General features: G+C 40.6%; 1 protein-coding gene across 4 annotated transcripts in view; it reads right to left on the reverse strand.

The window, feature by feature from the left end:
• adcyap1r1.S (adenylate cyclase activating polypeptide 1 (pituitary) receptor type I S homeolog) overlaps positions 1–12,562 on the reverse strand; it is a 121,598-nt gene that overhangs the window by 75,230 nt on the left and 33,806 nt on the right. For all 4 annotated transcript variants that reach the window (XM_041567061.1, XM_041567062.1, XM_041567063.1 and 1 more), the window contains 1 exon segment: positions 6,737–6,901. In XM_041567061.1, coding sequence (XP_041422995.1) covers positions 6,737–6,787 — 51 coding nt within the window. In that variant the 5' untranslated portion in view covers positions 6,788–6,901.

Consider the following 12,562-nt stretch of genomic DNA (forward strand, 5'->3'; position numbering starts at 1 on the left):
TGTAAACATTAAATTAACCCAATAGGCTGGTGTTGCTTCCAATAAGGATTAATTATATCTTAGTTGGGATCAAGTACAAGTTACTGTTTTATTATTACAGAGAAAAATGAAAATAATTGTTAAAAAATTGGATTAGTTGGATAAAATGAAATCATTCAGAGCTTTCTGGATAACGGGTTTCCGGATAATGGATGCCATACCTGTACAAGAAGTATTATAACTGGGGTAGTCCAGTACCAGGATTTTGTGGGTGGAAACTGTCCAACTCCCAATCAGTACATTTCAGGGTTCCCTAACTACTCTTATTGGTTTGATGTCTTGTATGTATAATAGGCAGGTTCTGCTTCCAATAAGGATTAATTATATTTTAGTTGGGATCAAGTACAAGTTCTGTTTTATTATTACACAGAAAAGGGAAATCAGTTTTAAAAATCTGGATTATTTGATTATAATGGAGTCTACGGGAGTCAGCCTTTCCGTAATTTGGAGCTTTCTGGATTACAAATTTCTGGAAAAAGGATCCCATACCTGTACTAAAAACGTTAGGCTTGGATCATTTTTTGTGAAAGCAGTTCCAGAGTAATGAGTAAAGAGGTTCTAAAAGGTTCTTATCATAAAGGTCCTAAACCATGGAGGTGCCTAATGTTGAAGAAATGATACCAACTGATGTCCTAGGATGACTCTTTTGAGTGGTGAGTTGTCAGACTTCCATCTCTGCCAAAAATAAAAAATGTTGGCATCCCTAGTAAATTGGACTTTCACTGTCCTTGTCATTGGTATTTCTGCACAAGGCATGAGGGTTATAGTTATTAAAGTCATGGTCTATACCTTCAATAAATTATGCCCATCTGGAATCTTGGGCCACATTCCATGTTGGCTTTTGAAAGGTGATTTTCATACAGCAATCAGCTAAAGATGAAGGCTGTGGCTGGTCAGCTTGAGAATAATGGAGCCAGAGGGCAGACGTATGCCCCTTTTGGCAGTGGTCCTCATTGCATTTGTATTCCAGAGCATTATGTCCCAAACCTGTAGTCATGGTTATCCAATTGTTGTGCACCATATGCCTTCCCGACCATGCCCTTGATCCACTTAACTTGGCCCTTGCCAGTACTTTAACATGTCCCAATCTAATGATGGCCCTGCCCCCAGCTTATCTTAAAGGAGGCTTGGCACTGGGGTACATTAGGAGGTCTTTAGGTCTTGACTTCATCTTCTGTTATTTTGACCAAACTGCCAGTCCCAATTGCCCACCCCAATATGTAATAAGCTCAGGGGCAGTAACACAAAACAACCAAAAGGATATTGACTGTAAAACAGGTGACCGGTAAATGCTTCTTGCCAATTGGTTGCTAAGGGTTACTGTTTCTGGGCATACTTCCCTCCTCTCTCTCTTGTTATACCACGGCACTCTTTTTTAATATCATGCCAAGTGTAATCAAATACTTCCCATTGCCATTGTGTTAATCTGGATCGATTCATGAATGGTTATGATAATCTTTTCATTTCTGTGCATGTGATGAAGCTTCCGTTAGATCAGGATGCCAGCAATCAGCGAGACATTGTCTTCTAACAGCGATGCTGGAGCTAAAAGCTCTTCATGGGGAATGGGTGACGTGACAGCCATTCTCTATTTCCTTTCTTTAAAAAAAATATGGGGTCTTTGCTAAACATTTATCTAGTTTCCTTCCAGTTCTGCTTCTATTCACACACTGCTAGTTCTACTTAGCAAAACTAGGATCTCAAACCCAGTTGTATCAGCGTACTGTTTTGCAAAACTCATCTTTATGTTCTAGCTACATTGCCTCAGGCTTCCATATTTTATTGATAATGCTCTTTGCTGCACATCTAAACTATGATTCAACCTATGATGCCTTGATGACCATGCAAGCACCGATCCCAAATGACATAAACACAGAAGGAAGCAGCAGTAGATATTAGTGACGTCAGTAGAACACGGTCACCAACACCAAGAAAAGGATCCATCTTTCTAAAGCAACACCTTCTACCTGGTGATTCCCTAGAGAAGAACTTGCCAAAACTTGCCTAATTTTGCTGAAACTGTTATTCCTTATACTGAATTGTAAAAGAATATATCAATTTCAGGTCAGATTCTATAAAATATACTCACGAATATCATAAAGGTCTGTGAGGGAACATTGACTTTGTTCAGATGACAATGTTGGCACACAGTGGACACCTCAATACGCTAAATTAGAGGGATAATCTACAAAACAATATTATATTAAGTAAGCCCTGGCTCTACATGTGCTGATCAGAAAACCCTGTAATTAGTGTCAGACTGGGACACCAGTGGCCCACCAAAGAACCTTAGACCTCACTCTGAATTTGTCCCATTTCGCCAAAAAATGTGCGTATTTCCTGCGAAATTTGTGAAACAGCGAAAAATTTGCAAAACGCATTGAAGTCAATGGGTGTCAAAATTATTTTGACAAGCATCAATTTCAAAGCCCGTGACAATTTTTATACATGCGCCTATTTTGTCCAAATTCATTAAAGTCAATGGGCGTCCGAATAATTTTGACGCACAACAATTGTTAGGTGCCACTTTTTTTTTTCTGACGCACACCCAAATTTTATTTACGCTCCTGACTAATTTTTTTTTGCAGTTTTGCGATTATTCGCCGGTAGCAAAACGTGCAAATTTGCTGCGAATTTGCGCCTGCCGTATTTATTCGCATATCACTACTCACTCAACCTTGATTCTTCTAGTCTATTTTCTTTACATACTCTAATCTATTATTTAGGGATGCACCGAATTCAGGATTTGGTTCGAGATTCGGCCTTCTTCAGCAGGATTCGGCCGAATCCTTTTGCCTGGCTGAACCGAATCCGAATCCTAATTTGCATATGCAAATTAGGGGTGGGGAGGGAAATTGAGTGACTTTTCATCACAAAACAACGAAGTAAAAAAATTTTTCCCTTCCCACCCCTAATTTGCATATGCAAATTAGGGTTCGGATTCGATTCGGTATTCGGCCGAATCTTTCACAAAGGCTTCGGGGGTTCGGCCGAATCCAAAATAGTGGATTCGGTGCATCCCTACTATTATTCTATTTATTTTGAATCGTTGTTCTAATAGAAATAGGGAATGAAATAGACCAAATGTTTAGCAGCATGAGGGGCCACTGAAATCTAGGCCCACTGGGACTTCTCCTGAAATCCCAGTGGGCCAGTCCGACAATGAGAAATCCCAATAAGGGCAAAATCAGAAACTGGTGATCTTGAGACTTTCTCCCCTGAATTCCTTCTCCCTAGAGAGGAGGAATGTGTCCGGCACCCCCTGGCTTGCACCCCAGACACACACCTCTTCTGCCTACCCCTATTTCCAGCCCTGCTGCGCCTCAACTCCCAACTCATTCTGAATATTCATGAGCATCATTTTTATAAATGTATGAATCCCATTAACTACATTTTTAATTGAAAAGTGCTGGTTTGAATCAGATATCCTATATTAAAGCTGGAGAACATACACAAAATTCACAACATTGTCAATTTGATCCATGGGGCAAAAATAATAGTCTTTAAAGAATTATTCTGCATTTTAAGTTTTAATTCTTAAAGGGATACTGTCATGGGAATTTTTTTTTTTTCAAAATTAATCAATTAATAGTGCTGCTCCAGCAGAATTCTGCACTGAAATCCATTTCTCAAAAGAGCAAACAGATTTTTTTATATTTAATTCTGAAATCTGACACGGGGCTAGACATATTGTCAATTTCCCAGCTGCCCCAAGTCATGTGATTTGTGCTCTGATAAAATTCAATCAGTCTTTACTGCTGTACTGCAAGTTGGAGTGATATCACCCCTTCCCCCCCCAACAGCCAAACAACAGAACAATGGGAAGGTAACCAGATAGCAGCTCCCTAACACAAGATAACAGCTGCCTGGTAGATCTAAGAACAACACTCAATAGTAAAAACCCATGTCCCACTGAGACACATTCAGTTACATTGAGAAGGAAAAACAGCAGCCTGCCAGAAAGCATTTCTCTCCTAAAGTGCAGGCACAAGTCACATGACCAGGGGCAGCTGGGAAATTGACAAAATGTCTAGCCCCATGTCAGATTTCAAAATTGAATATAAAAAAATCTGTTTGCTCTTTTGAGAAATGGATTTCAGTGCAGAATTCTGCTGGAGCAGCACTATTAACTGATGCGTTTTGAAAAAAACATGTTTTCATATGACAGGATCCCCTTAACAAATATGTAACCATATAGAAATAGTGGCAACTTATACCAATTCATCAAAGTCATATTGTCTCAGTGATGAACATTAACACCTGATTGGTTGATATGAATTACAAAAACCAGGAGAAAGCTAGTTGTAATAGAACTTGCCCTAAACAAACCACTTTCTATGGCAGGAAATTGTTTCTGCACCTTCCATTTACATACAGTAGCTCTCTGATAAATAACCAGTAAAAATAAATATTGCTATAAATCTACACTACATACTACATGAATCTTGACTTGAAATACCATTCTGGCCCCCTAACACAGCCTTGTCTTTCCAAAATAGATAGATAAACTAAGGCTCATTTTTGAAGGAAATAATTGTAGGCTCTTAAATTCACCTGCACTGCAGTAAAGTTTAATATGCGCTTCTATCACAGAGCCAATTTTGTGACTCATGAATTTTATTGTTTTCTTTTTAGAGTCTTTTATAATGTGAAAGAAATCTACTTCACAGAATATTCCTATGGAGCGTAAAGCTGACTTAGGTTAATGTTTAAAAGCATTATTGTACTTTCATTTTACCGGCTCACAGACTAATAGCAGGACTCAACAACAATGGGTTTTATTTAGAGAACAGCAAGAAACAACAGACTGAAAGCTAAAGAAAAAGTCAAACTAATGTTTTTATACCCCCAAGCTTGTCCAGGAGCACTGCTCTTCTCCATAAAAAACATGATAGCATGTATGTAGTATGCTGTTACTGTGGGATAGCAGGTATAGTAGGGAGAGATGGTGTCTATAGTAACAGTGGATAATAGTCTCTGGGAAGGGAGTGTGACTGTGGGATAGCAGGTATAGTAGGGAGAGATGGTGCCTATAGTAACAGTGGGATAATAGTCTCTGGGAAGGGAGTGTGACTGTGGGATAGCAGGTATAGTAGGGAGAGATGGTGCCTATAGTAACAGTGGGATAATAGTCTCTGGGAAGGGAGTGTGACTGTGGGATAGCAGGTATAGTAGGGAGAGATGGTGCCTATAGTAACAGTGGATAATAGTCTCTGGGAAGGGAGTGTGACTGTGGGATAGCAGGTATAGTAGGGAGAGACGGTGCCTATAGTAACAGTGGATAATAGTCTCTGGGAAGGGAGTGTAACTGTGGGATAGCAGGTATAGTAGGGAGAGATGGTGCCTATAGTAACAGTGGATAATAGTCTCTGGGAAGGGAGTGTGACTGTGGGATAGCAGGTATAGTAGGGAGAGATGGTGCCTATAGTAACAGTGGATAATAGTCTCTGGGAAGTGTGACTGTGGGATAGCAGGTATAGTAGGGAGAGATGGTGCCTATAGTAACAGTGGATAATAGTCTCTGGGAAGTGTGACTGTGGGATAGCAGGTATAGTAGGGAGAGATGGTGTCTATAGTAACAGTGGATAATAGTCTCTGGGAAGGGAGTGTGACTGTGGGATAGCAGGTATAGTAGGGAGAGATGGTGTCTATAGTAACAGTGGATAATAGTCTCTGGGAAGGGAGTGTGACTGTGGGATAGCAGGTATAGTAGGGAGAGATGGTGTCTATAGTAACAGTGGATAATAGTCTCTGGGAAGGGAGTGTGACTGTGGGATAGCAGGTATAGTAGGGAGAGATGGTGTCTATAGTAACAGTGGATAATAGTCTCTGGGAAGGGAGTGTGACTGTGGGATAGCAGGTATAGTAGGGAGAGATGGTGCCTATAGTAACAGTGGAATAATAGTCTCTGGGAAGGGAGTGTGACTGTGGGATAGCAGGTATAGTAGGGAGAGATATGTCTATAGTAACAGTGGATAATAGTCTCTGGGAAGGGAGTGTGACTGTGGGATAGCAGGTATAGTAGGGAGAGATGGTGCCTATAGTAACAGTCGGATAATAGTCTCTGGGAAGGGAGTGTGACTGTGGGATAGCAGGTATAGTAGGGAGAGATGGTGTCTATAGTAACAGTGGATAATAGTCTCTGGGAAGGGAGTGTGACTGTGGGATAGCAGGTATAGTAGGGAGACATGGTGTCTATAGTAACAGTGGATAATAGTCTCTGGGAAGGGAGTGTGACTGTGGGATAGCAGGTATAGTAGGGAGAGATGGTGCCTATAGTAACAGTGGATAATAGTCTCTGGGAAGGGAGTGTGACTGTGGGATAGCAGGTATAGTAGGGAGAGATGGTGCCTATAGTAACAGTGGATAATAGTCTCTGGGAAGGGAGTGTGACTGTGGGATAGCAGGTATAGTAGGGAGAGATGGTGTCTATAGTAACAGTGGGATAATAGTCTCTGGGAAGGGAGTGTGACTGTGGGATAGCAGGTATAGTAGGGAGAGATGGTGTCTATAGTAACAGTGGATAATAGTCTCTGGGAAGGGAGTGTGACTGTGGTATAACAGGTATAGTAGGGAGAGATGGTACCTATAGTAACAGTGGGATAATGCATTTCAAAAAGATTTGTCAACAAAGTTCAGTCATAACAACCATGTTAAAAAATACTTTTAATATTTAGAAGTTAAATGTCCTACTCACCTGAGAAGCCATGAAACCCAGAAGCAAAAAGATTCTGATTGTGATTGCCATTTCCAATAGAGGCCTTTAAACATATATACCGTATATCTTGAAATAAACTCTCCGCTTATCCTCTGAGAGCAGAATTGTCCCTTCAACAAAGGCTTGAGATTTCAGTGCAGGCCTCTGTAACAAAAGAAAAAAAAAATGTGAGTTCCTCGGAATAGCAGATAAATGACAGCAAGACAAGAGGTGCAGCATTGGGGAAACGACAGCGGGATTGAACCACAGACTATTATATTTTTCTTTTCTTTGGAAAGCTTGTTGAGTGATAAGTGTTCATGAAAGACGTTGAATAATAGCGCTAAACATATTGACAGTGCAGGTGCTGTGTGCATTGACGCTGTGCGCTAAAGGTGCGACTTTTGACCTGTGCTGCATCCCTATGTATTATTCATTCTCCCTACTCACTGCCAACCGTGTTCAGAATGGCGATGCAAAAACCACCATCCTAAATGTGTGGCTGAAAAGGGAAAGATTTACATGATTCCTATTGTTCTATCAGACAAACATGAAGTAGAATTAATTGTGAAGACATTAGAACTCTCCCGCTGTGCCCCCTATTTCTTGATCCAATTAAAGTAAAGTAAATTAAATCTTTCAAATAAGTGAATGTAAAATTGATGAGGGGGCTATTATTAGCACTTTTGCAATGTACATTCATTATTTATTTATTTTTAATTCCAAGATATTAAAGGATACATGTGCTGTTAATATGAATGAATTGTGTTACAACAGCGCCACCTGCTGGTCATTTTCCCACCAGTCTGACCAGCAAGTAGTCAAGGAAGAAGTTGTCAGGAGAAAGAAAGAGGCTGCTCTGATGTTCTTCTGCTTAGGAGAGATGTGAGAAAGGTTTCTAATATTTTTCCTAAGCAGAAGAACATCAGAGCAGCCTCTTTCTTTCTCCTGACAACTTCTTCCTTGACTACTTGGTGGAGATGCACCGAATCCAGGATTCAATTCGGGATTCGGCCAGGATTCGACCTTTTTCAGCAGGATTCAGATTCGGCCGAATCCTTCTGCCTGGCTGTACCGAATCCGAACTTGCATATGCAAATTAGGGGTGGGGAGGGAAATCACGTGACTTTTTGTCACAAAACAAATAATTTAAAAAAGTCCCCTTCCTACCCCTAATTTGCATATGCAAATAAGGATTCAGATTCGGTTCCTATATTCACCCGAATCTTTCGCAAAGGATTCGTGGTTCGGCTGAATCCAAAATAGTGGATTCGCTGCATCCCTACTACTTGGTGGTCAGACTGGTGGGAAAATGACCAGCAGGTGGCGCTGTTGTAACAAAATTCATTCATAGTAACAGTACATGTATCCTTTAATATCTTGGAACAAAAAATAAATAAATAATGAATGTACTTTGCAAAAGTGCTTAGAATAGCCCCCTCATCAATTTTATATTCACGTATTTTAAAGGTTTACTTTATCCTTGATAAATGGAAGAGAATGCACCAATGAGAATCAGTTATCTTCAGGGCTGGAACAAGGGGTAGATAGAAGAGGCACCTGCCTAGTGCTCAATGATCAGGGGCCGCTGGACAGGGGTCTTCTGCCAACCCCTAATCCCAGTTTGCTCCTCGTTGCTGCTCCTCGCTCCTCTCTGTCAACCCTACTGCTCTCCTCTGTTACAGCACACGTTTGCGTTCAAGCATTTCGGCCAGCCGGGTTTTCTAGGGCACCCGTTTGACTTGGCCCGGCCCTGGTTATCTTACATAGAGCAATGACTGTATCATACTGGCTTCATAATTATCAAACACTTGAATGACAAAAACCCCAAAATAGTAATCAAAGAGTATCTTTGCCCATCCCATGAATATAAAGGCAACTCACTGCTTCCAGTGAATTGAAACCCTGCAATAACCTGCCATTGGGGGTCTCTTTTCACCCAACAGAAATTTTGATTCACTTTGTTTAAATGAAGGAAAAAATGTCATCTTGCGGCGGCCCCTGTGCAAGTGCAGAATCTCATTATTTCCTAGCTGTCATTCCGGCACACTCTCAGCCAGCGAGACAGAGAGACAGATAACATTTCCAGTGCCGGGGCAGAAGACGTCCTTAGTGACATTCTCGGTGGTTATGGTTCATGAGACTAACTTCATTAGCAGGATTGTGAGGACGTGCCGTATCCGAGGCAAAAGCGGGTGCTAAGCAGGCGTTGTCACCTTATTAGTACAGTTTAGAGAGCTGCATTTGCAATTCACATTCTGATATAACAGCCAAGGACACAAAAGGAAAATCTCCTTCTTCCCCAAGGTGATAAGGGATAAGGTCATATACACAGATGGAAGCATCTATACTTATCCGGAACCCCATTGAGGTTCTTCTCTACCTTTTTGCATTATGTTTTACTTGGCTACCCTTATGTTAGTAGTTAGGTGAGGCCACCTGCCTGCACTCAGCAAGCTGGGGAACCCCAGGTGATGCATGAAGTTAGGGGGCAGCTTTGCACCCTGGTGCTCTTATGGCATTGAGAATCACCTCCTAATGAGGAGTGAGGCTTGATCATAGCAACATTGGGTTGTTAAAACTCTAAGCAGCTATGGGTTTCAAACACAAAATGATAATTCGACTCATTTACTAGGCACTACAATGAAGTGTATTCCTCTTTTTGTTACATTCAACACAATTCGTTGCACTTCTGGTATGGAGCATAAGAAGAAGAAGTCTAACTCGGGGGGCACCAACCTTCTTTTCCTGTGAGTAAAAAGAGTTGGGGAGCAACACAAGCATGAAAAAATTTCCTGGGTGGCACAAAATAAGGCCCGTTAATGACTATTGGTAGCCACTATGTGGACTGGCAGCCTACAGGAGGATCTGTTTGGCAGGACACCTGGTTTTTATACAACCAAAACTTGCCTCCAAGCCTGGAATTCAAAAATAAGCTCCTGCTTTGAGGCCACTGGGAGCAACATCCAAGCGGTTGGAGAGAAACATGTTGCCCAAGAGCCACGGGTTGCATAGTCCACCCAATTAGTGGGCCCATGTTATTTCATTATACATTTAACCTACCAGGATATGATTGGTCTCCTGGAGGAAATCACAACTCCTAGTGAACATAAATAATATACAGGACAATATATAATAATAGTTTTAGAAAAATATCTTTACTAAGTCAAGCTCCTGCCACTGTTCTGAATCAGATAAGATGTTATTCACTTAAGACCAATCACTGTGCAACTCCCAAATACATGAATATATAAGAATATGCAGATACATAACTTTATGCAACATGTCTGGAAAAATAAAATGGGAGAAAGTTATACTTTGGAATAGGGTGTATTTTCCTTTAAAAACAATAGCATGGAACATATCTATTATCTTTCCAGTTACATCCTCATTAACATCAGTAATTAGTTTTCAGCATGTCAGGCTCTGTCCTAATCACCATGTGTGTAATGCAACATCTGCTCTTTAATACTAAAAATAGATTTTTCCGTTCTGGTCATCCGAACCCACTTATAGATATGGGATACAAAAAGGTTCAATAAATTGGTAGTTTTTGTTTTCTATAGGGTTATCTTTTTGCAAGTCTTTTTTAAAATGTGCATAATCCAGTGTCAAAGGGTTTCCTGTATTTATCTTTGATTTGACTCGTTGCATGATATGCACCTGCATTTAGTCATCTTTGTGTTCCTCTGAGCGCCAAAGGAGTGGGGCTTCTTCCAATGCACTGCCTCTGAGGAGAACCTTTGCTCTGGCAGGCAAGCGGTTATAATGGAGGTGTTTATCCTTTCTTTTATGCTTTAATTATATTAATTGATTGAGTTTGTCTAAGGCAGTGATCCCCAACTAGTGGCTCGCAACACCTTGGATGTTGCTCTCCAACCCCTTGGATATTGCTCCCAGGGGCCTCAAAGCAGGTGATTTTTTTTTAATTCTTGGCTTGTTGGAGGCAAGTTTCGGTTTCATTAAAACTATGTTTACTGCCAAACAGAATCACTTGTAGGCTGCCAGTCAACATAGGGGCTACCAAATAGCCAATCAAAGCCCTTATTTTGGCACCCCCAGGACTTTTTTCATGGTTGTGTTGCTCCCCAACTCTTTTTACATTGGAATGTGGTTTATGAGTAAAAAAGGTTGGGGACTCCTGCTGATTGATATACTGCTATATAGAACTTCATACTTCCACCGTTGGTAGAGTAGCCTTGAAAACATACCCAGATACTAAGGAAGAACAAAACTCTCTCCTAGCCTGGTGAGGATTGACTTTAGGTTGTTTGGCTGCTGGGGGGGGGAAGGGAGGGGGGTGATATCACTCCAACTTGCAGTACAGAGCACAAGTCACATGCCTTGGGGCAGCAGGGAAATTGACAATATGTCTAGCCCCATATCAGATTTCAAAATTGAATATAAAAAAATCTGTTTGCTCTTTTGAGAAATGGATTTCAGTGCAGAATTCTGCTGGAGCAGCTCTATTAACTGATTCATTTTGAAATCATCTTTTTTTCCCATGACAGTATCCCTTTAAATGTGCGTGATCCACAGAGCATTGAATTCTACTTTAGCATAAAATATTCAGGTGTGTCTAGTGTTGACCATTTCTTACAGTACTTATAGGGCACTTGAAGTTTAAACATATAACCTACTTACTAACACTTTACTTACTATTTATGAACGTTTGTGTAATGCTTGTTTCTCCAATCCAGGCTTTTTAGCACTGACAATCGTATGTTTCTCAAGGTACCTTAATCCATGAAATTTTTGCAATTTATAAAGTGTAAAATTCATGAAATCCGCCGATACAAAAGCATGGCAAGAAAAAAAACTGTTGAGGTCATGTAGTAGTCAATGGAAGTTGGTTTTCTTTTATTCCTTTGTTCATGATTTTAGAGTCAATGGTTGTGAAAATGTCTGTTCACAAAAATGTAGAGGTTTTCAGTTCTTTTTTTTTTCTGGATTTTTTCATGCTTTTTAGAATTGGATATTTTAAGTTTTATAACATTTATGGTTCTAGAGAAATATAGTTTAATTCGGTTTTCAAAAAACACTATTACCACTATAATTTGACCTTTAATAAACGGGCCTCCAAGAGTTGCCCATGACTCTTTTCTTACCAAAACCAGAAGCTACTGATGTTCAACCAACCTGAGCAATGGGGAAGCAGTAAAAGAAGGAGGCTGGTGAATTACAGTTGCCCCACGTGAGACTGCTGCTGAAGGTGGCCAGCATGGCAAGCATCCATGGTTGGTGGTGTTCTTAGTTGGCAAGCACTCCAATATTCTGGTATAACATGTATGTTCCATGTTATTGGTTAAAATGTTGCACTTTAAACTACATTAGTGGGGCGATTAAAATATGGTTGGTTTTGTGTTGGCTTTGAAACGCTAGGCAAGAACCCAACAAATATATTATGAAGTGTCCCAGGTTTTGTGCCCAGTCTGGATTACTCTGTTCCTCACTAGTGATGGATGAATAAATTCAGCAGGCACAAATTGGCGGCGAATTTCCGCATTTTGCCTCCGGCGAAGAAATTCGCAAAACTGCCACGAAATATTGGCTGCAAAAATTTGCTGGCATCATAATGTTTTGGACGTACAACGGAAAAGTCACTGGCCTCAAAACCGTTGGGGTCAACTTTATTCGGACACCCACTGACGTTAGCACCAGCGTCAAATTTTTTAATTTTTCGGCGAAGCAAGATGGGACAAATTCACCTCTTTACTATTCCTCTCCAGTAGGCACCATCTATTGTTCTCTGCAGAGAACATTTCCATTCCCTGCCACCTCATAAAACTGGTAGTGGTCTTAATCACTAGTATCTACAGTATATAT

This window comes from Xenopus laevis, chromosome 6S, assembly GCF_017654675.1.
Source record: "Xenopus laevis strain J_2021 chromosome 6S, Xenopus_laevis_v10.1, whole genome shotgun sequence".
NCBI lineage: Eukaryota > Metazoa > Chordata > Amphibia > Anura > Pipidae > Xenopus > Xenopus laevis.